Consider the following 26,524-nt stretch of genomic DNA (forward strand, 5'->3'; position numbering starts at 1 on the left):
TGGGTCATATAATTTATTTGGAACTGGATGTTCCTTTGCTGCATTATTATTTTGAACTGACTGAGAGAGATTTTGTCCATCGAGGGGCCCAGGAGTACTAAAAACTTTAGTCACATTTATCATAAAAAATTAGAGAAAGAAAAGAAAAAATAATAATACATTTTGAAAAGATCATCATTGGCTTTTCGTGGAGTTAAATCTTCCGCCAATGGCACAAGTGAGAAATGACTCCCAAATGTCCGCATCCCTACCCTACCCAAAAAGGGGGTGGCATAACATGATTGGTATGGCCCAAGTGTAAGCAATACCCGTTTGGTAGGACTAAGATTATTACGAAAATACAATTATCCCCATCCTAACCACGTTTTGGGCAAACCGGACAGAATGCCGAGAGTTCTATTCCCCTGCTATCACCTCATACACGCAGGAGTTGCCAGATCTCACAGATTCCTTGCTTTACAATCTTTGATTGTGTTAACCGGTTACCAGCTGCTGCTTGGAAAGTTATACTATTGTTAAGACTGAAGGTTTGTTATGCATATGAACAAATGGTTCATCAGCCCCTGAAGCGGTGGTATACCAGGCAGCCCCAGCTTCAGCCTAGCCTGCTGTAAGTCCCCAACCATGGAGGCAGATATAGTACCCGAGGGAGTAAAAGTTGGGATAGTGAAAGGAACGCCTACTCGCCTCGAGGGGAAAAATGCCCCCCCCCCCCCCCCGAGCGAGCAGAGGCAATTTAGTACAACTCCAAGTCGGCAGCCCTCCCCCCTTTCTTCTACGTTTGACGAATCAACTGAAGAAGTGGAGGGAGACATTCCCCCCGAAGAGGAAATAGCAAGACGGGGAAGCTTAAGAGGAGGGAGAAAGGACGACGAAGGATTGACCACCAACCAAGACTTCCCCAGATATCGCTTCCTCCTCTCACACCTTCCCCACTGCTCTGCCAGACAGGAGACACAAGCATCACAGGTCTTATTAATAGTACACTCTCGCCCTGGGCACTTCATGCAAAGGGGGTGAGGAATAACCTCCCCCTTACAGCGGAAACTACCACACTTAAAGCCTCCCACTCCAGGACAAATGCACTGAGAGAATGGGGGTGTTTAGGCTTATGCGACTCCTGGGTTTGCATATTATCCAAAGGCAAAAATAAACAAAGCAAACAAATCACACAAACAACAAGGAAAAATCTCACGAAAATACTGAAAATCTTCAAACGAAGCCAATGGGGCAAAGTGAAAGTACGTCTGTTCACCATGTCGGACAAGCAATTACTGTCTAACTACCAGGACTAGGACTACTACCTTGACTAGGACTACTACCTTGTTATTCTTCTACGACCGATCTTCCTTCTTTAGACATAAAAAAACTGTGACGACATCGCTGAATTATTATTATTATTAGAGTTTAGTTTTTCCAGACCTCTGAGTCTTAAGTAGACTCTTCTCTGGCTGGTTCTCAGAAAGAAAAGAAAAAATAAGTTACTTTGTTTAAGAAACCTATCTTATTTTTAAAAAATTATGATGTTGTTAATTGAAAAACCTTTGCTTTCGGCAAGAGTATTTTTCATTTCTGAATTCCTTAGATAAGTTTATCTTTGTTGGGTCCAGTTTGGGCATTCAACAAGTAAATGTTGCACTGTCATGGGTGCTTGACATCTATTACACTTCATTGGGTCAGCATGTGGTGTCGTCATCAAGTGACCATGCGAGAATCTTGTGTCCTATGCATACACTTAAGTTTTTATAATTTTAAGCTTATTTGTGGTTGACACCAAGGACCATTCTCTTTTCTACTCTTGATATATTAATGGTTTGACAGTGTTATCCAGTCTGACACTGGGGCATGTGTAACTGTTGGAGGGATAGTGCAGGCTAATTTGGCAGCAGAGTCTGCATTTTCATTTCCTTTTATTCCCACGTGTGTGAAATCCCACACACTTCTGTTGATAATCCTGACTGGAGTTGATGAATTTTTGTGTGTGTTCCTTATACTATTGGGTTTACTGGTTTATACTGACTTTTAGCATCTATAGCACTATGTGAGTCACTGAAAATAATAGAGGCGCTTGCTTTTTTCTCAGATATAATATCAAGAGCCATTTGCATGGCTGTGAGTTCGGCAGTAAATATTGATAATATTAAAGGTGTGCTTCTTTTGATTAAAATATTTTAAGAATAAGATGATGTTCCTACTCCAACATTATTTTTGGAGCAGTCTGTATATACCATGAATTTGTCTCCTTTTCTTCTAATGTGCTCCAATGCATGTTGGCGGTACATTTCTGTACTTGTCATTTGTTTTTCAAGTAGCTATGGTAGGGATGTACATGTTTTTATTCGTTTTACCATACATGGTGGTGACAGTTCTATTGGTGGGTGAAAAATTGGATTTATGTTTTGTAAGTTCATTAGGTACGTATTTAGCTCTTTTTAGGAAAGAGCTAGTACTATGAACTTGTTGCTGGATTATAATTTTTAAAGCAGTTAGCTGCAGGAGATGATCATGCTTGTAGTGAAAGACCTCTTCGTAAATTACGGTGATGTATCCAGGGCAACACACCTGCCTCTACCAGCAGCGAGCTTGTTGGGGACGATCGGAATGCTCCTGTGCACAGTCGCATGCCGTCATGGTGCAATGCATCGAGAGGTTTTAATGAAGATTCTGAGATGGATGAATATATTGGACAGCAGTAATCTATTATGGATGAGACTGTTGCCTTATATATCATTAATAAAATGCCTCGATTTGCTCCCCAATTAGTGTGATCATTTTTTCAATATGGCATGGGCTTTGATGCCCTTGGCTTTAATGTATCTAATGTGCTCTTTCCAATTTAAATATTGATCAAATATCACTCCTAGATAGTATTTGATTTTTGTACAAAATTGTATTTCAGTGCTATAAAGGTGAAGCTTGATTGGTTCTTCAGACATCTTTTGTCATTGTAGAATGTGATTTCTTTTATCCAACTGAATTTGTCCAGCTACATATATTTGTAATGGCAGTATTGAGAACTCCCTGAGCATGTCTCAAATTGCTACTCGTATAGTAAATAGCAAAGTCATCAACATATAAACTGTTTTTTACACCACTTGGTAAATTTATAGTGATGTCATTAATTGCTAAAGCAAACAATGTACAGCTCAAGACACTACCTTGAGGGAAGGACGAAAAATAAGGGTCAACTTCTGCAAAATCCAATGTTGAAAGAGGGGGGATAACATACCTCTTGAAAGTTTTGACACAGCAATGAGGCACACACATCCAAACCAAAATGTTGGCTGCAACTCTGATGGAGTGTTGTCTTCCTCCAGTCGCAATGTTTTTTTTCACTCAACGTCTCTAGAAGGGTAAGAAAGATGGAGAAACTGCGATAAGGCATACGATGACAAAAAAAGCAAGGGAGGCTAAGGAACTTCAATAAGGAAACCTTCCTGGGACTTCATTAAGGAAAGTCCTGGGACTTATCCTTCACGACAGGAACGAGAGCAGGGGAGAAGAGTAGAAAAGTCCGACACCAACATTTACAGATGGTACCAAGGTTTCATTTCTTTTAAAATGATGCTATGAGGACAGTTGCAAAATATTGCCACAAAAAGGACTGAAAAAATTGCACACTAAAGAAAACACCTTTTCATTGCATTTTACATTACAATATTCTGTACACAATGGTTTCAAGGCATTTCAATGGGATCAGTTACAGACATAGGTTACTTAACAATGCAAACTACTGACCTACTGCACTACTACATCTGATAAAAGTAAAATTTACTAGTTTTAACAAAGAAAGCGATACAGCAATCATACTATAATATAATACATTCTCAGTATTTGTAGATATACCAATCTGTAAAAAAAATATCCAAATTTGAAGTCTACAATATACATTCAATTTAGAAATCCTGTTTATATCTATTATTACTTCAGTGCACTATACATGTACCTAAACTGCAGAACTTTACATTATATACAGGCAAAACATTATGCAACTATTAATGCACAAAACAATTCTCAACAATATATACAGTTTCACTTGTGGTGAATTTATAAAAATTTTTTGTTATAGACAATAGTATATATGAGTAAAAAGCGATCGTTATCACTATTCCTATTATGTTTGTCAAGGCAAACCATACCCAAAACATGAAACACGTGCAAGTTTACACTGAAGGAAATATGACAGCAATATTTTCACTTATTATTATTATTATTGTTCTCCATTTCTGAAAGATACTGAGATGAGGAAAGATCTCTCTAAAGGTTGGTGGACTAGCTAGAATTTTAAATCTAACCATTTGACGGTTACAAATGGGAAATTTAACAACAAATTTGGCTAAGTAAATTTCAGGCATAATACAGTGTTACACATAAAATAAATGCCCTCACTTCTAACTCTCAATAATAATTATTCATTGTCAAATGCTCCTTTAATGCTAAATTTTAATAACTCAAGGAAATATCTTGGAAAGTAGTATGGAAAAATTTGACTCACTGTACCACCCTTGTTATCAAGTAAAAAATCACCTTAGCCCTACACCTAAAGACATTTTCTCTTTATTTTTTGTGGCAAGTGAAAAAAACAAATCCCTGGAAAGTGCTGGCTTGACCAAGCTTATAATTTCTTTCCTATCTACCAGCTTCCTTCAGAAATGTCCTTACAGCTTTCTGTATTTTGTAACCAGATGCACTGTCTTGCTATTTGCAGATACTTGCTTCTCTACTATAGGAAAAAAGCTACTACTGCACTTAAAATGACAAAAATGCTATTAGCACAATAATGTTAACAAATCATACCTATGAAGATTCCTTATATTTCATTCAGTGCATCAACAAAATGGTACTTGCTTTACATTTGGTGTTAAAACATGTTTGTAAATGAAAAGTTCTCATATCATAGCTTCTTGTTCTGGAGGTATAAAGTTACTTATGGTTCTGCTAAAACTGGTCCACATGTAGATATGAACATTATAATGCATAAAGAGAGTTCCGCAGCTATGCACTACATACTTACAAACCAGTCACAAAAACTTAGGTATGTTCTATGTACAATTTAGAACTGCAATACATAGGTTAGAAAATTTGTTACAGTATAGAGGATGCAAGCCAATAGCATCAGCTCTGATGACACAAGTTAAAGTAAATGGGAAGTACTTCAAATCTGAATTATATTTGAGAAGTATGCTACAGAACATATATTTTTACAAAACAAATAAGAGATTCTCAATTCATGAGAGGATAATTCCTATGTACACTGGAAGAATAATGAGCGCACAAAATATGCACCTAAATCTAATTTTATCCATTTATAACTACCGAGAACTTCAGTATATCAACAAAGGTTGCTATTACAGGCTTTTTAAGCTAATGTGGGTTGTAAGAATACTGTGGAATTTTCTTTTACTGCAAGGACAATCAATTGCTTTCCATCACTCTTTGCATAGATTTAACCAAATTAAAATAGGGAAATCAATCTTTTAGGGCAACATATCAAAGTCCACACAACCATTTACTTTGCATGAAGTGCTGTAGATTCTAAAATTATCAATTTAAGACTTTCCTGCTGCTGGGTAGCAAGAACTGGAGCATATCACTTCACACAAACATAGGAAGACAAAAATTGTACTGAAATCTTTAGTTTACTTCAACACAAATGCAAACCATAAAACCAATGCTACATTTTGTCAGTCAATTACAGCACCAACCTTGATATTCAAAGAATCAGACCCACCAAAAGGTTTATGAAAAATAACACCCAAAGCAAGATGTTCAGTCAATTTTAACCATAATAACAAAATACCTAATAAAGACACAGCAGATGAGATGACCTCATAACTACATCTTGATATTACCCCAGCACAGACCAAACGTTTTGAAACCTGCAAAAAATTAATCCAAGAGTCAATACTGATGGATATTACAACAGGTTCTTATCAAGGCAAAACTATACTGTATCCTTCTTTATCCTTCTCATGTGTAAAAATAAGTTGTAAAAGGTACAACATACATACAATGATTGCACACATGGAAAGTGTATTAGATCAGCACTGAAACTGGTATAAACCACCAGTGGATGAACTATTCATTCAATAACAGACCATAATGTCAAAATGAATAAATCCATAAATATTGAAAAATAATAAGAGGTATCTCATTAAAATTTTTTTTACTGATAATGACAATTTAGAAAATTATGAAAAAAATCACTTTTCAGCACTATGAGGAAACATTTGTACTTATAAGAATAGCAATTCAAATGCACATAACGGACTGTTAATCAAGCAAAGCACAACATACCTTGTGTAACATATGTTGAAGCACACACATGCTTCATTACACCAGCTTCTTGCATCTCATTCAATTTCAAAATGTTTTACACAACCTAAAAATAAAATTAACAGCCAGACAAAATTAGCCGAACTATGACGCAACCATTAAATGTGCATGAGAAATATCCCTCCAATATCTATTTTACAGACAATGGTAAACAAATGATTACATTCAACACAGAAATCATAACAATGTTTACACAACAGGAACCTTTAATGAATTTCAATCAGCAATGCCTCTATATTACATTATCACTATGTATGTACTTCCATAACAACAGAAAGTCCTTCTCAAATAAAAGAATCTTTCACAGTGTTGGTACCCATCTTTTTTTCTATAAATATACAATTCAACATTCAGCAGAAAAATTTTTCATACATAAAGAACCACAATATTTACGCACAGTGCAATAGTATATACAATGGAGAAATATAGATGAAAATTTGAAATACAGTCCTCACAAGCAAAATATATTGAAGCACCAAATATCACTCAACTTCACTCCATTTTATAGCTTGCATAGGAATGTATTCAAGTAAATAAACACTGGACTACCTCCTATTACAGCTATGCTTGCAAACAAAATTATCAATCTTAACTCCTTGTACAGTACACTCTGCAGTGTGTAAATCTGGCATGTTGCAATGTGATGTAATACAGTGTGCAGTCAGCACTTCTCATTTGAGTATGTGAGCAAAGGTTATAATACTGTTACTTGGAACTCCAAAGAAAATTAAGCTTTACATTTTTACACCAACATAAAACTACTTATTGGAGAATATTTCTTCTTAACCAGGTGATGGAGGAAATGTTATCTGAATTTTAGATTACACCCAAGTTCAAAGTACTAATTACTACAGTATAATGACCATGTCTGCAGCAATATGCAGACCTTCATTGTTCTTAAAGGGCACCAAATGAGGGGGAATTGACAGTAGGGCATAATCAGCTTTGAGAGCAGTGTGATGGTAATTCTAGCTTTGCATTTCAAAGATTCATCATCATTTTCACTTGCAACATTTGTGAAGTATTATTTACAGCAAACTACAAAATACTATAAATTTTATGTGATTAAACAAAATTATAGCAGTTGTCTATATCACAGAATTTTCTTTTTTTTTATTCTTTAGACACAAGAAATAACAGAATGCAAATTATACCTATGAACATTATTTATTTACACCAAAAGTTAACAAATAATCAATTTTGTAAACTACAATTTTGATGTAATTTGATATGGTGCCAAAACTGAAGTTCTCTTGTACCAAAAACTAGACTGCAAAATACTCCAAGAACCATTTACCTCTTTGCCTATGGACTGACTGTGTCAAAGACTGCCTTAAAAAACTGAACCTAATTAAATGAATAAAGTTACTTGTTAACTTTCAAAAGAAGAGCATTGTTAGAGACAACTGTCTTTGTGCCACCACATATTGTGCTTCTTATCCTAATTAGGAGCTAATGTGTCATCAGTAAACCAGACTGTGAGCAGAGAGGTACTACTTCTAAACACAATTCAGATCTGAATGACTGCCCTGAATTTCCATCTAATCTGTCAGTGAAGTCAGTCAGTATTTATTTAAATAAGCTAAAAAGCAGTCATTCTAATTAGTCATCATTCTGTGATACCCTACCTATCCTTGTGTCACACTTCTAAAGTAAAGAAATGCTCTTACACATGGCAAACTGTCCAACAAAATCACTGAAATACAGATTCCAAACCCATATGCTTGTGCACAATAACACCATATACCAATGCCTTCTTTTTTCCAATTTTACACAAGACTTATATACTCCACTAAAATAAAGAACCAGATCCTGACTGAAGTTTAAACAGTTTACTTACATACAAAGCTGTTGACTATTAATTATTATCATAGGTTACCATCTTGTACAATTTAATTTACAAAAAATGTAATGTTAAGCCGGGCCTTGTGCCATTAATTAATGAATATTGTTCCTTGAGCAGCCTGTAATATCACAACAACATAACAGAACAGTAAACTGTTCATATAACTACTTGCATACGTACATCTGTGTTCTATTACAGTCAGATGTATAGTACACTACGGCAATAGATCCAACAGGTCACAAAATATTTTGGCAAAGAAAGACAAATTAGCATTACTGTAACTAAACTCAGTTTCTCATTGACAACTTTGTATGCTTTTGCCAGTGCCCCTTCTTAAAGGTAGAGGCTGAAAAGACAAAAATTACTACCACCAGACACAAAATAAATAACAATCTTCATAAAATGAAACCAGTACATAAATATATAATTAAAAAATACCTTTCCACTATGTTAATGGTAATCAGCTCAAATGTATACATATACCTCTATGAATTTTCTGTAATTTCTTGTATCTGAATCTGAAAGATACAAGGGCTGCATACCAATAATCTTGATGGAGCACCAAGAATGTAAGGGTACACCTCTATTCTCAACTACTTGGGATGACATTCACACAATGGCTGATGGTGGAATTTCACATAGTGAAAGTAATGTTAAAAGAAGTCATAAATACTGAAATAATGTGACCTGAATAATCATTTAAAATTTAATAAGTACAAACCATACACGGACAGTTGGGGTCCTCCCTTTTCTTGTTTTTTTTTTAAGTATTTCTCTTGATAAAAAAGAAAATACAAATCGGTAGAAGTAAAGAACTGACTCAAATCCCATAATTCCTAATTTCTTCCAGTTGACTCATACCTATGTAAAGGACTGTACTTAAAGATATTTTTAGCATTAAAGCAAAAATGTAGATCTAAGCCTTAAGAGTAACTAAAAGCTGGACTGATCACACATCAATTTAATTCATATATCTAACTTTGAGTTGAATACTATTGAAAGATTTGAAGGGATAAAAAGTTCATCAACAAAAGTTGCATAGACAAAAGATAAAACATGGAATTCTTGAGCCATATAAGGTGTTGTTAATTCAAAGACATTTCCCTTACAATCATATTCTAAATTTCTTGTATTTAGGAAAAATCTGGGAATTAGAACTCAACCTTACACCCCAAGACCATAAATGTTGACTATGAGGCTATTAAGCAATAACTTGGCGTAGTTATATAATCCCTTCAGTAATGAAGTTAACTTTCTATTTTTTTTCTTGGATTTCAATAAACAAAAAGACCACATGTACACAGCAATTCTAACTATGTAAGCCATTAAGTACTTCACTCAGACCACAACTAAGTCATTGCAACACACAGCCTTCTTCACCAAAGAAATTTCACTAAAAATTTGCCACGAACTTTATTTAAAAATCAGTTGTGGGTATGAAACAGTTTTAAGTGACATTTACTACAAAAAAATCAAAATGGTAGTGTTTTTCAGGAAACCAAAACTTCTTTAAAAAAAAACTTCCCTTAGCCTTCAGAAATACAGAAGCTGTTGACACACAACAACCGAAGGAAAGGAGAAAGAGAATAATGTCTAGCACAAACACAGCCTTGCCTACAGAATTCCCTCAAAGGGCTGAGCTGCAGCTGTTAGGAATTCACTGTAGGAGACTATAAATGCAAGAGATAAAAGGAGAACACTGCCTACAAACACACACGCATTATACGAACAGTGCTGTAGACCAGATGGGTTACCAAGTATAAATTAGTGATTATTATGACATAGGAATGAGATTTAACATTAGCTCCCTACAATCAGATTCATTTACCATGCTGTGCAGATTACCAAATATATTTCAGATTTCATGCAAGTTCCACATAGAAGAATTTACATGTTGTAACGCAAAGTGACAAAAAAAAGGTGGAAGACAAAAAAAATTTTCAGAATCCCTGAATAATAATGGGCTTAAAGATGAATGCCTCTTAAGAGGAAAATTCGTTTTGAAATCAGAAAGGAAAAATATTTTCAAGGAGTGGTCCTTCACCTAAAGTCATCATTTTAACTTCCTCACAAAATAATTCATGCAGAGGTCCTCCACTTGCGGTTACTGATTTCCAACTTTCACTTTCCTACAACTTCAGCTTCTTTACTAATGACTATAATATAAGCACCACAATAAATAAGAAGTCAAAATATAATGTTGATCCAAAAATGTCATAAAGTTTTGGACTGCCCATGAGAAATGCCTTTATGTCTATAAATAAAAAAAAAAACATGAAAGGACATTAGTATTCACTTGAACACCCCTAAAAACCCCTGTGGAAGACTTAATGAGTAATTACAAGGGTTGAAAACAATGCAAATTATGCATTTATCATTTTTGAATAAATTGCAGATTAAATGTTTGTGATTAATATATTTGTTAATTAATCAATCAGATTTGAGGAAATTTTTTCATGCAAGGAAAAGAATTTATTCAAGTACCTTAAGAGGTATAAATTTACAAGGAAAGGACATTATAATGTCTAGATTTAAAGTACATATTTATGTACGAAGAAACAAGACAGTTTTTGCTGAAGAAATACCAAGAACTATAAAGCACCATCCCAAGTTAAAAGTACTCTAAGATAAAAAATATGAATGCTTTTCAATTAACAACATCAACAATAATACAGTACAAGTAAACTCAAATTAGAAGCTGAAGAACACAGAGTTACATTTTAATCCATGCATGCAAAATTTGCAGGAATAACCACTCACGCAGCTTTGGCGAGGCAAGAGTAACAGAAATAATAACAATGCTGTGTACAAATGTTGAGAAAATTTTACAATTATAAAATGCAACCTTTTTTAGTCATATCACATACATATGCATGGTCATTCCTTTTATAAATGCGTTAGTCTTTCAAAGTCAGTATAAAATGTTTACCATGTGTTTACAAAGATTTTCTGCTGTTTTTCTTTCTTTTCTTAATCTTTGGTGGGACCGTATCTATTTCGGATGATAAGCCCTGATGTGGTGTACTAATGATCCAATCAAGTGTTGGCTGCGAGGTCGCTGGCTTCATTGCTGGGGAAGCTATAGTTCCTGTTAAATCAGTAACACTTCGAGCTGCTACTTTCTTCTTTACTTTCTTTGGAAGAAGTTTCAGTCGCTCCCCAGCAGCCCCTGGGACAGCTGGTAATCGATCCATACTCTTGGACAAAGACTTGAGTGTGTGCTTGCTGGAGCGCTTACTAGGAGAAAGGACCTTTGGCACTTTTTTGGGAGAAGTGACTACCACAGGAGACTTAGGTTGTAAGTGAATCTCACAGGGCGCAGAAGTTGTGATGATTCCCAGCCCGGGAGGACTGTGGCTCGCCTGTGGTTCACATACAGATGACAGAGGAGATCTTGGTGAAAGAGGACTCTGACCAGCAGCACCAAAAAATCCTTCTTGAGAAGCTGACAAAGGGCTACACTTGCGTTCAGTTGCCTCTAAACTGGGAAGACTATAATAAGAGGTGTCTTTTCCTTTAAGGGAGGTTTCTTCTGTACTGGAACTGGAACTTGGGCTTATTTTTAGCTTCTTTGTTCCACCATTCAGACCTTTGCTTCTTTGTCTCCTGATCTTTTCAACTTTCTTCACCAAAGTTGGACTTTCAGGAGTGTCAGAGATTGACAGTTTAACACTCAAATTTGGTGTGAGACTTACATTAGCTGTGAGACTGTGCTTGCAAGTGTTAATTTTACTGCTTGCAAGCTTTGTTTCACCACTACCTAAGTGGCTGCTTTCTCCAAGTTCTGTAAAAGTCAAAGAACGAGAAACACCAGGTTTCTTGGGAGGTGACTTAATTTTTGGGGACTTCTGCTTGTATCTCGGAGAGTGGCTACCTGAACCCATGGGTTTCTTGGCACTAGCTGGTCGAGGACAGGCACTACTCTCTTGGGGTTCTTGATTTTCAGCATCTACAGTAAGGCACCAAGAATGCCGACGCACACGCTGTCCTCGACTACGTGGTAACCTTGGAGACGCAGGAGTGCTTGGAGGTCCTGGTCTACCTGACACTAATCGTGAACCATTCCCCAAGTTTCTGCTGCTAAGCCTCTCTACTGTTAGCTTGTTAGTTGTACGAGCAGGTGTTCTAGGTGTATGAGGGGTTGTTGTCTGTGTGCGAGGTGACAATGCCGAAGAAGTGAGAAAGTGATGAAGCCATGCCCTCACTCCAGCTAAATTACCATACTGAGATTGTGGTATTCGGGACCAGTTGCAGCCACCACCAACAAGATCTAGAAGACTCACTCCTAGCTGTCTCCCACACTGAAATTACAAAAGAGTTTTATTCTGTAATATTCAGTTTGTAACTTTGCAATGAATTATAGTACACCCATTCACTGAAGTATTATGAATAAAGAAACATAAAAATTACATCATCAGACACAATATTAGAACCTTTATAAGCTAAAATACATCACAGAATATTAATAGCTAGGTATACAGCAATCCAACACTTTCAGTAATGTAACCTTTCAAAATTATTTGCCAATCTAAATCCTTCTCTAAGTTCCAGTAGCATTCATCCATCTTACTGCAATTCAAGTTCACAATTGGAAAACATTTTGCACCTAGCTGGTTTAGAGTGAGATGCAGAAATACATTTAAATCTAATATAAAATGACAAAAGAACTACACAGTCTTTCACAATTTATTCAGTCATTTACATTGTGCCTCCATACAACTACGTAAAAAAAAAAAAAAAAAAAAAAAAAAAAAAAGTTTGAAAACAAAATTTCAGTAAATTTATATAATTCTAAATGACATACAGAGGTGAGAAATACAGCCGACCCCACCTATTCGCAGTTCAGGATTCATGGCTTCACCTATTCATGGATTTTTCTGTGGAACTTATCACCAAATTAATTGCGAAAAATTCAGTAATTCGCAGATTTTTTGACAAGAAATACTCACTAATTACCGTATACATATACTCGTGTAACACGCAATCTCGCATATCATGCAATCCCCAAATTTTTATCCTAAAATAATGATTTGATCATGTATCTCATGTAACATGCGAGTTCAATTTTTAAGACCAAATTACAAATAGGCTAACCTCTTTTCCTCCTGTCTATCTATCCCATTTTCTAGTTAGGCTAACCCCTTTTCCTCCATCTCGTTATTTATCCCATCTAATTAAGTTAAAAAGAGTAAGAGAGAGAGCTAAAAGTATCATCAGTAACGTTATACTTGTTGTGTAATCGCATACAGCCAGAAACAGCTAATTTGCGATGAACAACCGAATCCAATACTACAGCAGTTTGCTTGCATTTCAACCATCGTACGATAGTAAAAAATTGTTGTAGTTACGTTACAAATAACGCTAAATAGAATATGACTGATATAATTTTACAATACTATATATCCTCATTTGGTATAGAGAAAAGATCGGCAAGGGAATATACAGCTAAATTTAAGCTTCTAGTTGTAGCTGAAGCTGAGGAAAGAATGTTCATCTGGTAAAGACTATTATCATGCATCGGCAACACGGAAACTTCAGTATAGCACCATCAAACTCGACGGTAAACAAAATTTGAGAGAAATGTGTTTTAATCAAAACTATCTGGCATGAAAGAACACATTTTACTGTGTTCACTCCAATAAAAGATAAATATGTAAAGCTCTTAGAATTCTGATGAAATCAAGTGAAAATATTGAATCCAATCTGTTGATCTTTTTCACGCAATAAACATGCCCTCAGCGCCATATACTAACAAATAAAATACAGGCAGTCCCCGGATTCAGCTTACGATGTTCCGAGGTTAAGGTACTTTTCAATTATATTCATAAAAAATTATTTCCAGGGTGGGTTACAACGCATGTTCCAGGGTTACGACGCATGTTCCAGGGTTACGACGTCTACAACGCTCGTCTGGCAGATAAAATATGACACCAAAAATGCAAAATAATCAATATTTGAAGGTTTTATTTTGATGAAAAATGCAATAAGAATGCAGTTTACATAGTTTTCAATGCACCCAAAGCATTAAAAGTAAGGTTTTCTTAGGATTTTTTATGTTCCGGCTTACGACGCGTCTCAAGAACAGAACCCATGTCGTAACCTGGGAACTGCCTGTACCGTACATACTCGTGTAACACGCGATCTCGCATATCATGCGACCCCAAAATTTTCACCCTTTAAAAAGTATTTTATCACGTATCTCATGTATTATGCGAGTTAAATTTATGGCACTAAATAACAATAGGTTAACCTCCTTTTCTTCCTCTTAATCTATTCCATTTTTTAGTTAGGCTAACCCCTTTTCCTCTACCTCTTTATCTATCCCATCTTCTAGGTACGTTTAAAAAGTAAAAGAGAATGCCAAAAGTATCGTTAGGAATGTTATACTTGTTTTGAAAACGCATACTGTTTGTTTTGTATGGTGTTTTTACGTTGCATGGAACCAGTAGTTATTCAGCAATGGGAACAACAGCTTTACGTGACTTCTGAACCACATCAAGAGTGAACTTCTATCACCAGAAATATACTCATCTCTCACATCTAAATGAAATGACTGAGAATCAAAAATGCAAACAGCCAGAAACAGCTGATTTACTATGAACAACCGATTCCAATAACAACAGCCTTTTTGCTTACATTTCAACCATCGTACGATAGTAAAAAATTACCGTAGTTAAGTTACAAATAACGTTAGGGAGAATAGGACTGATATATTTTTACATTACTATATCCTTACTCACTATGGAGAAAAAGATTGGCAAGGGCATACACATACACTACTGCTAAATTTAATCTGTAAGTTTTAGCTGAAGTTGAGGAAAAAATGTTAATCTGCTAACGACTATATTGTGCATTGATAACGTGGATGAAACTATCGCAAACTTCACTATAGCACCATCAAACTCAATCATAAACAAAATTTGTGAGAAATGTGTTTTAATCAAAACTATTGGGCATGAAAGAACACATTCAACTGTTTTCACTCCAATAAAAGATAGATACGTTAAGTTTGCAGTATTCTGATAAGATCAAGTGAAAATATCAAACGGAATCTGTTGATTTTTTATTATGCAATAAACATGCCCTCAGCACCATCTACTAACAAAAAAAATCACTAAATTTCATTCACAAACCATATGTATTTAGGTGATATTTTAACTTGAAAACACTTCATATAACTTAAAATAATCTTGACCCAAACCAAAACATTGATTGCTATGTTTGTATTTTATAATACAAACAAATAATAATATGAAAATACATATAATATTATTGTATGCAGTGAAGTAAAGCATAACTTTAAAAGAACCACGGAAAAGATGCATATCCATTACGTTTGTATTTTATCACACGATATTAATATGTGATTACATACTTGAATTTTTTTCTGATGTATGATATAACCCCCTTAGAATTAGCTCCAAAATTAGGTCTTCAAAAGTCACATGATAAGTGAGTATATACGACAACTAAATTTTGTTCACAACAATACGAATTCAAGTGATATTTTGACTTGAAAACACTTTGTATAATGTAAAATAACCTTGTCCCACATGAACAGAGTATCTTGAGATTCATTTACGCTAACTAAAAGCAAGAAAATCTCTCTGATTTGACTTCAATACAGCAAAATAAACATAACTCACAATCGTTCTCAGCTTATTTCCAAACCAAAGCATTGATGGCTATTTTTGTATTTTATAATACAAAAGTAATATGAAAATACGTACAATATTATTGGATGCAGTGAAGTAAAGCACAACTTTTTTAAAGATCCATGGAAAAGATGCATTTTCATTATGTGTATATTTTATCAAAAGATACATACACAAATTTTATATCTCGTCTATGATGCGACCTCCTTAAAATTAGCTACAAAATTAGATGTTCAAAAGATGTGTGATATGCAAGTATATACAGTACTATATTTTCATGTTACATATTTTCTTGAACAGTAAATACATTTATGTTATATTATTTGGTAATTTTAAGATATTAATATTAAACACAGCAAACCATCAATAAAATGTACTTATTTTTCAATGCATATCAAATATTAAGGTGTACAGTGCTTAACTTCCCAGTGTTTCCCCAATTATTATACAAAGAAATTGGGACTGCTTCAATAATGTATGAGAGAAAATACTAGTTGTAGCACTTGAAAATAGGGGTCACTTGAATATTTTGCACACTTAGATCATATATTTTCTGGGCTCAGTTCGTGTCGCTACGTGAAATAATCCAAAAGTTCATTATTTCTAGGTAAATGATACTAACATATACCAGAGAAAAATAAATTCAGGATGATGTCAGTATAACTGACTCGCTCACCCTAAATAAAAGAGGGCGTCGGTATGGTTCTGGGGCGAGTGAGACCACTACCACGAACCTCTTGCCATTTAGAATTCTCCCACACCAAAATCCCCCTCCTGAAAGAGCCGCTCCACAGTCGGAGACAGCAACTACTACTACTACGCTACGCACCACGCCGACTGCTGCTCCTCTGGTGGTCATCCTTTTTCATTAGCGATCTAGGTAGCACGTGACTTTTTTCCTCTGTGCTTTTTGTGCATTTCCCTTTGGATCACTTGCAACATGGAACTTGCAGCTATCGCCGCAGCTAAGTACCCAGAAAGGTTTGAAATTAGTTTTTGTTAGCCAGGGACCCTTATTTACCGTTTTTTAGGTCCGAAACAGTCTCCTGGTCTGGCGCATGGCGGCCACCGGCTCACCTCGTGTTTGGTTAGATTTCTCGGTCCCCTATACCGTGACATCTACCATATAATTTTACCTCTTATGGGTTCCCATTATCTTTTTACATCGTATTTTCGGGAATTCATTGCCTATACCTTAGATTTACGTTTATGCATGCATGTCTCTTTGTCTAGGTGTGTAGGCACTAGAGTGATTAATTTAATTTTCTTCTAGTCCAGTATCCTGGCTATTGCCCTCCAATTTACGTGTCGGCTAAGGCTAGCTTCCGAGTGGTCGGCTTGTTTCCTTCGGGGAACTAGCCTACTTCTCCTGGACATCTCTTTCTCTCTCACTCGTGTTTTCCCTCTCTCTCTCATTGACGATGTAAAAAATTTTGTTTCTTTATTTATTATATTTAGTAGGGTTAGCATTTAGGGCGACCAGTTTAGACTAGGCGGTTTTGTTGCATTAGATCTTCTTGGTCTAACTGTGTTCAGTTTTTGTTACATTATCGTCCCTTGGTCCTCTCAGGCTCACGTGGTCGCTCGGCCTAGGCTGTTTTGTTGCATTATCACCTCTTGGTCCACATACGATCGCGTGGTGCCTCTGGTCGCCCTAGTCCCAGTCCCCTTCCCTCCCTTCCGAGCAGCAAGGGGGGGGTTTGTCCTGGCTCGCTTACGGTCGCGATGCTACCATCCGAGCACTTCTCCCCCCTCCCCCCTGTTAGGGGGGTCACGGGAGTTGGGGACAGCTGGGAGCACTGGTGGACCGCATGTTCTCTCCTCGAGCTTTGGGGGAGCTCCGGCGTGGTCAGGGACGGGGGTTGGCCACCAACCCTCTGGTTGCTTCGGTTCTTCTCCGGCGTTCCTTGGGTCTGATTTCTCTCCCCCCCACCCCTTGCCTTTTACCCCTTCGCCGACTGACAGAGCGCCTGCTAGCTATCCGGGTGTACCACCGGAGGGGGAGAGACATCCATTGGTCCTACATGCTTTCCCCTAATTCACGTATCCCCTTCGTCATCCGGCGGAGCGCTTGCTTGCTATCCGAGCGCCCTTCTAGTTGTCGGAGGTGTTTTACGGCGGAGCTACACGCTCCACAAATATATTATTTAATTTAATTTAATTCTAGTTTAAGTATGGGTAATCCTCTCTCGTTCTCCGGCGTGGTGTACTACTCCTTGAAACTCATTATGGGTGTATAAATACATCTGGTTGAATCATACTCCCCTCTCTGGTGTACACCGGAGTTTTCCAACCAGTTATTAGGTCATAGACCATCTTCCACACGGAGTTCAGGGGTGGATTATGTCCAATAATTTTAGGCTACTCCTGCATGCAACGGAGTATCACAGTAGCCCTGTGAGTGTATTACGTTGATACTTATGTATCTATCCACTTACAGGCTACTAACTGTCAGGAGGCGGGGTGCAACGCCGTCCTCCAAGACCCCTGCGGACATGAGGTCTGTAGGTCCCACGCTCCTTGTGCTACCCGCCACAATGAGCTGATCGTCTGGCATCACGAGGCTTGTACCATCTGTTACGACTTGGTGAGCCAGTTTTTGGACAAAGTAAGTATATACCGATGTGGGGTTTGTTCTTTACATGGCATATACTGTTACATGTCTTAATATTAATTTACTATATGGTTATATATGTCATTTGTTAATGATACGTCCTAGGGGCTTCGTTTAAGGATTACAATGACCCTCTTTTCCAGGCTACCGCCATTAAGGAAGCCGCGTCGGCTACCCTGTGGGCCTGGGTGGGAGGATTTGGCAAAAACGCGCAGAAAGGACAGCCTTACATGTTGGATAAGAAGATGGCTGTCCTGATCTTCCGAGGCGGGAAGTCGACGGGGTACGTGGACCCCACCTCGGCAGCTCCGACGATTGCCAGTATCCAGCAACAGGTGGAGCAAGCCCTGATTGCAGGAGGAGGCCAGGACATCGCGGCAGATGTAGCAACTCTGGACCTCAATATAGAGCCAATGGCGGTAGGTGCGGATGACTTATTAGTTGAGGTAGGTTTGTTAGGCACCCAAGGGAAGCTTCTGGATCTTCTTCGCCTGTCCCTTCATCTTCTTCCTTCCAAGGCTTTACGGGATCTGAGATCCCTACTAGCAAGCCTGCTGCCTCTGTAGTCCCCAAAGTTAAGAGGCATGGAGAGCAGAAGACCCTTCAGAGGACGGCGTCTAAGAAGATGTCGTCTTCCTCAACCTCTCGGAAGTCTCCGGCTCGCAATCCCGGAGCAGAGAAAGCGAAGTCCTCTTCTTCTTTGCATTCAAAAGGGTCGAGCGGTAAATCCTTTAGGGAGAAGGCCCGTGCTCCCGCCGAGCCAGTACCTTCTCCTGCTGCTGGAACTCCTCCGGTGACCCCTGCTGGGGCCAGTTCAGCTGGTCCCTTCGATCCTGCTGCATTTACGGCAGGGGTCATGCAGCAGGTAGGAGACTTGGTTGGTTCTATGAGTACGAGATTCGAGCAGATGAACCGGCTGGCAGGTCTGAACCAGGCACCTCAGGCCGATCCCCCTGTAGTAGGAGCTGACTTGCCCAGTTGCCGGACTACAATACCCTTCCTTCCTTCTCTATGAACAATCCTTGGAGGGTAGCAGCCTATGCGCCCTACAAGGATGGTATGATCTCCATCCCGGACTATGGAACTCGAAGGATCGAAGACTTCGAGTTCCATCCAGCCAGCCTACAGCCTCCTTTCATGGGTTATGCCAGGCTTACGGAGACGGCCTTGAATAGAGAAGATAAAATTCCCAAGGAGACAGTATTGTACTGCCGCGACCAGGCTCAGAGGGAATGGGTACATTGCCTGGAGGAATGGGATTGTACCAATACCAGACTCCAGGCATTTAAGAGTCCCTTCACTATCTTTGCCACAGAGGAGGAGACACCGCTCCCCTTTACGTCTAAGATAGCTGAGATTACCCTGCAGGCTGTCATGAGGGATGAACCCCTTCCTCAGCTCAGGGAATCGGACCCTACGTCTCCGCTCTTCCCTGCATTTGGTGATCTCTGGGAGAACCTACCGGCCACTTTTACGGTAGGTAAACTCAAACCAGACTGTGCCATGGAACAGTTCGGTGAGAGGTTACCCAGGTTGCCAGATAACCTCATACAAGCCGAGTTCGAGGCGAGAACTAGGCTAGGCATGACATTGAATACTCTAGTTATGACGGAAGTGGCAGCTCTGACTTATGGTACGGAGCCTTTGTTTAAGCTCCTAGCCAAGTCTCAGACGCAAACTGTACAAGCTGATCTGTACGAGTTTGCGTTGGCAAGAAGGAACTGTCGGAAGCATGTCCTTCAGGAAGCAACGATTCGCCACGAGCCGAATAAGTTGCTTTCCTCTAACATCTGGGGGGGCGGACCTCTTCCCGGAATCGGCGGTAAATGAGGTTCAGCACGAGGCAACGAGGCTTAACCAAAGCCTCAGAGCTCGCTGGGGTCTCTCCAATAAGAGGAAACCCGAGAGCCCTTCCTCTTCTACCAAGAAGCTGAAGAAAACGAAGAGGTTCACACCCTACCAGAAGCAACAGCAGCAGCAATTCGTACAAGCTGTTCCGGTTTCTCAACCAGGACAACCGGCAACTACAAAGGGGCAGAATCAGCCCATCCTCCTGTTCGCAAGGGGAAGCAGGGCTAGAGGTGCCTTTCGGCAGAGGGGGGGGTGCAGGAAGAGCTACCAACAGAGGCAAGCACTTCCGTGGAGGACGAGGAGCACGTCCCGCACAACAGCAGTGAGACCTCCCAGGTAAGAGGGAGGCTGTTCCTCTTCCGCCACAGGTGGGGGTTCAGCAATTGGGCACAGAGCATTGTGTCCAAAGGGCTGGGATGGAGTTGGATCAAAGGTCCCCCTCCACCCAAATCATTCCTTCAGATACCAACAAAGGAATTGGCAGATTATGCAGAAGAGCTCCTTCAGAAAGAGGTAGTGTCAAGAGTCAAGCATTTAAAGTTTCAAGGACGCTTATTCAGCGTGCCAAAGAAAGGCTCATCAAAAAGAAGAATAATCTTAGACTTGTCCCGGCTAAACTTATTCATTCGTTGCGACAAGTTCAAAATGCTGACCATCTCGCAGGTACGGACCTTACTTCCCCGTGGGGCCGTCACAACCTCTATCGATCTTACAGACGCATACTATCATATCCCAATCGCGAGACACTTTCGCCCATACCTAGGCTTCAAGCTGGGAGACCAGGCATTCTCTTTCAAAGTGATGCCCTTCGGGCTGAACATAGCCCCCAGGGTGTTCACGAAAATGGCGGAAGTAGTAGTTCAACAACTGAGATCACAAGGGATAATGGTAGTAGTGTACCTCGACGATTGGCTAATTTGGGCGTCAACCGTCGAGGAATGCCTCAGAGCCACAAACAAGGTAATTCAATTCCTGGAACATCTAGGGTTCCAAATAAACAGGACAAAGTCCAGACTCGCAGCGGAGTCTCGTTTTCAATGGCTCGGCATTCAATGGGATTTGACCTCCCACAATCTGTCAATTCCTGCGGTCAAAACGAAGGAAATAGCCAAGTTGGTAAGGCAATTCCTCAAGAACAAACGAGCATCAAGGAGAAACCAGGAAAGGATCCTAGGTTCACTCCACTTTGCATCAGTAATGGATGTTCTGTTAAAAGCAAGGCTGAAAGACATAAATCGAGTTTGGCGCTCAAGGGCAAATGTCAAATCTCGAGACAAGTTGTCAGTAATCCCGCAAGTTCTTCGCAATCATCTCCGTCCATGGGCGGAGTCAAGGAATCTGTCCAAGTCAGTTCCTCTTCAACATCCTCCCCCGTCGTTGACTATCCACACGGACGCCTCGCTAAGCGGGTGGGGAGGATATTCTCAGTTCAAGAAAGTTCAAGGAACCTGGTCACCTCAGTTCCGCCAGCTTCACATAAATGTATTGGAAGCTATGGCAATATTCCTCACTCTGATGAGGCTTCTTCCACCAAAGAACTCGCATATAAAACTGGTCTTGGACAGCGTAGTAGTAGTACACTGCATCAACAGGGGAGGATCCAAATCAAAACATGTGAACCATGTCATGATAGCCATTTTCTCTCAAGAAACAAGTACAAATGGCATCTATCCTCCACCCACTTGGCGGGAGTAAGGAACGTGATACCAGACGCCCTGTCCCGATCAGTTCCTCTAGAATCAGAGTGGTCCCTGGACAACAAGTCATTCCAGTGGATATGCCGGAGTGTTCCGGGGCTTCAGGTGGATCTTTTCGCATCTCAAGCAAACCACAAGCTCCCTTGCTATGTGGCCCCCAATCTGGACCCTCTGGCATATGCCATAGACGCTATGTCCATAGATTGGAATCAGTGGAAGAAGATATACATCTTTCCTCCAGTGAATCTTCTATTGAAAGTACTGAACAAACTCAGGACTTTCAAGGGACAAGTAGCTCTAGTAGGCCCAAACTGGCCCAAGAGCAACTGGTACCCTCTGCTTCTGGAATTGGGTCTTCGACCTTGACGGATTCCCAATCCCAAACTATCTCAGTCAGTACAAATGAGGACTGTGTTCGCTTCCTCAGGAATTCTCAAAACCCTAACTTTATGGACTTCATGAAGTTTGCGGCTAAAAAAGATGCAGATATCGATCCTCAGAATATTCTTTTCTTAGAATCAGATAAGAGGGAATCAACTTTGAGACAGAAGATTGCTTCTGCCTGCTTTTGACAATGTTCCTGAAACGACTCAGGCAAACGTCATCGAACTGTGCAAGTATACAACCTGTGTAAGCCTTTTCGGGGTGTCTCTTTTCTACGAATGATTGCACCTTATGAAAAGCAGCCAGAGCATCCTTAATTTCTGTCGTTGTCATAGCGTCGTCCTCCTCCTCCTCGCTGCTGCTAGAGAACTCTTCTTGAACGACGTTATATTGCATAGCCTCCAACTCCTTCAGGTCATCCGTCATAAGCTCCTCTTGGTGCTCCTCGAGAAGGTCATTGATGTCGTCCTCGTCGACGACCAGCCCCATGGACTTGCTGAGTGCAACAATCTTGTTAAGATCTGGTTGCGAAACAGTTTCAGGATCGTCAACTGTTCCTGAATCTGCAGCACCAGCTTCGCCCACGTCGAATCCCTCGAAGTCTCGGGTGGATATGGCATCAGGCCAGAGTTTCCTCCACAAAGAATTCAAGGTTCGCCTCGAAACCTCCTGCCAAGCTTGGTCGATGAGTTGGATGCATATCACAACATCGAAATGCTCCTTCCAAAATTCATGCAAGGTGAGGTTTGTGGCATCGGTGATGTCGAAACATCTCTTGAAAAGATGTTTCGTATACAGCTTCTTGAAGTTCGATATCACTTGCTGGTCCATGGGCTGGAGGAGAGGGGTGGTGTTAGGCAGAAGATAAAGAACCTTGATAAACGAATACTCCGCTAAGATATCTTCCTCGAGGCCAGGAGGGTGAGCAGGGGCATTGTCCAACACCAGCAGACATTTCAGAGGGAGGCGCTTCTCTTCCAAGAATTTCTTCACTGTCGGGCCAAAACACAGATTTACCCACTCGGTGAACTAAAGTCTCGTTACCCAGGCTTTCGCATTAGCCCTCCACATCACTGGAAGCTTCTCCTTAAGCACTTTGTGCCCAGGTAGCTTCTTCTCTTCCTGCGTGATGTACGTCCGACGAGGCAATTTTTTCCAAAAAAGGCCAGTCTCATCACAGTTGAAGACTTGCTGAGAACTGTAGCCTTCGTTCAGCGTCATCTCATCGAACGTCTTAATAAAGGCTTCGGCCGCTTTCGTGTCCGAGCTGGCCGCCTCCCCATGCCGCACCACCGAATGGATGCCAGTCCGTTTACGGAATTTTTCGAACCACCCATGAGAAGCCTTGAACTCTGGGGTTACAGTCGATGTCCCTTCTCCTCCATCGTCTTCGGCCTGGGCAATCAAATCAACGAAAATAGTGCTGGGCTTGTGGCAGATTGCCGTCTCCGTTATCGTATCGCCAGCGATTTCTTTGTCTTTTATCCATACAAGAAGCAGCCTTTCCATCTCATCGTGCACGTGGCTCCTCTTGCTGGATAAAATAGTCATGCCCTTGGAAGGTGTAGCTGCTTTGATGACATCCTTCTGCTTAAGGATGGTGCCTATTGTCAACTGATTTCGGCCATATTCCTTGGTGATCACACTCAATCGCATACCAGCTTCATATTTTTTAATGATCTCCATCTTCGTCTCCAAAGAAAGCATCCTCTTCTTTCCGTGAACTTCAACTTTCTTGGGACCCATGACGACGTATGTACTGTACGTAATTAAGTTATGTAGTACGTATACGTATGAAGTAAAGTTCTCACACAGCACGATAAAGTAGTACTGCAACGAAATCACTAACGAATTTACGTTAATAAACGAAATTGTATAGAACGAATGAATTCCGCGTGCTTACGATACCGATGATGCTGCTAAATGGCCGAAAAAGCATGCCGCTACGTATATGCATGATGGGATCATGGGAGAGATGCTGACCAATAAGAGAGCAGGATCTTATGGCAGTGACTAACATCAGGAACCAATGGGAGAGCGGGAGGATGGTGGTGAGTCTACTCAGTTGGTGCCGCGCGAGTCTTAAAATTGTTATCGGTGGTCAGGGCGAATCTTGGACTTTACAGCAACAACCTTTCGTATCTTGAACAATTTTCGTATGTAGAGCCACAAAAATCTTTGTATTTGCTTTCGTATCTCAAGTTTTTCGTAAGTTGAGCCTTTCGTATCTTGAGGTCTCACTGTAGTTAGGCAGTAACTGCTTGTCCTATAGTCATGAGTCCCGCCCGACTGGACGTAAACATTCCACTTTGCTTTAGGCCCAGGAAAAGATTGAGGGGTGGCATGAGGTGGGCCTATATGTAAAGGACACCAGGTTTGTATAGTTAGGAAAAATACAATTTACTTTTAAAAATTGTGATTTGTTCCTACACGTTAAACAAACCATCGGTCCTTTACATAAGGATGACTCACTGACTGGTGGGAGGAATCTGAGTTGTGTGGACAGACTGGTGTTCGCCCAACCAAGGTTCCCTCCCGGTCATAAGAGCAAGGGGGGGAACCTAGCCTCTGACCGATTGATCAGGGTGTGAGAAGTGCAAGACCAATGGTCAGACCTCTGGACTTATTCACAAGAGGGAGGCAAGCATGGCCTCTTATGAATAGCAAACAAGAACTTATAGTTGGAAGCAAGAAGACAAATATACATTGTTTCATGCTAGTGTCCACTCCCCCGTTGTTAGGGAAGGGACAGATATACCCTTCTATACCCTTATGAAAGGGCAAGAATGGAGCTCAGTCATATAGCTTACCTGCATCGACCACCCTTTCCAGCATGTAATGACCGCCGCTCTCTGCCTATAGGAGGAGAGCAGAACAAAGAGGGAAGAGAAGCCAGTTCCATTCTCATTGCAACCCGTTCCTGCAGTCACATAAGGCGGGATGCGAACTTGTCCAGATAAAGGAGCTGAGCAAGCTACAACTTTTGAGCAACCACCACGTCCAAGGACCCATGGGCTATATCCCAAAGGTAGGAGGAGGTGGACGGTGTCTGGTTGGACCATCTCTGCCTTCCATACCTGCGATACCGACAAGTTCTTGCAGAACGTAAAGGTACAACCAAGATCTCTGACTTTTGTGGGTTGTCACAGGAAAGTACCCATGTCGAAATTCTCTTCGGAGGTGTACACTTCCCTAATCATCTTACGAAGCCAAAAAGAGAGAGTATTCTTTGAATCTCTCTTTCTTGGTTACCCCGGCGTTAATAAAGATTAGTCCCCCCTAAGTCTGAGGGGACACACTCTCACTCAATAGTGCCTTACCACTCTAATGGTACAAAGTACCATCCGTCTTGCTCGTTGCTACTGAAGACCTCTGGGGAGGGAATCATAAGGACTCGAACCTATGGTCAGGGACCAAAAGATTCTGAGTCCCCGCCACGAAATCCGGGACGAAATCGAGTGTAGTCGATCCCTGTCCCCTCAAGTGTTTCATGCCCCTGAAGAGGTCGTGAAGTTCGCTCACCTTCTTGCCGCTGCTAGGTTTAGCAGAAAGATAGTCTTGACGGTCAGATCCTTATCTGATGACTCTTGGAGAGGCAATTAGTTTTGCAAGTCAAACTCCTAAGACAAGAGTCACATCCCACTCAGGGGACCTGAGCTCCCTGAGCAAGACTTCTTGAAGCTCCTCATTGGAGGGACATCTCCATCGGAGAGACCTCCAATCCTTGCGGTTTCGGGACCAAGGCCAGGGCCGGCCTGCCGCCCTTAACCGTCGAGACAGAGAGGAGCTTCCTGGCGAAGAGAGATAGGCAATCCGCAGACCACTTTCCCTGGTAAACTGCTGTTGGGAACCGGTTGAAGTAACCTGCCATTTCTGTTGCTACAGAGGGTCAAGGGAGGAACACATCCTAGAAGAACTTGATGGTCCTTCCTCTCAGTTGCTTCTTCTGACCACCCTTCAAATCTAGAGTCATTCTGGGGTCCTAAGAAGGAACTAGGGGCTCTACAGGCCTACCGTGGTCTTCCTTGTCCGAAGGAGTGTCGGACCAAGTGAACAATCTTGTCTCAGGACAAGAGAATTCACTTGAGGCTAACAGATCGAACAACCTGCTTCCCCCTCCTCTGCCTCAACAGAAGCGCTT

At 40.3% G+C, this 26,524-nt stretch overlaps 1 protein-coding gene across 2 annotated transcripts in view; it reads right to left on the reverse strand.

The window, feature by feature from the left end:
• Positions 1 to 3,621: 3,621 nt before the first annotated feature.
• LOC135214476 (cytosolic carboxypeptidase-like protein 5) overlaps positions 3,622 to 26,524 on the reverse strand; it is a 173,053-nt gene continuing 150,150 nt past the window's right edge. For both annotated transcript variants that reach the window (XM_064248823.1, XM_064248824.1), the window contains exon 8: positions 3,622 to 12,483. In XM_064248823.1, the coding sequence (XP_064104893.1) occupies positions 11,119 to 12,483 (1,365 nt within the window). In that variant the 3' untranslated portion in view covers positions 3,622 to 11,118. The remainder of the gene's footprint in view (positions 12,484 to 26,524) is intronic.

This window comes from Macrobrachium nipponense, chromosome 45, assembly GCF_015104395.2.
Source record: "Macrobrachium nipponense isolate FS-2020 chromosome 45, ASM1510439v2, whole genome shotgun sequence".
NCBI classification, from domain to species: Eukaryota; Metazoa; Arthropoda; class Malacostraca; order Decapoda; family Palaemonidae; genus Macrobrachium; species Macrobrachium nipponense.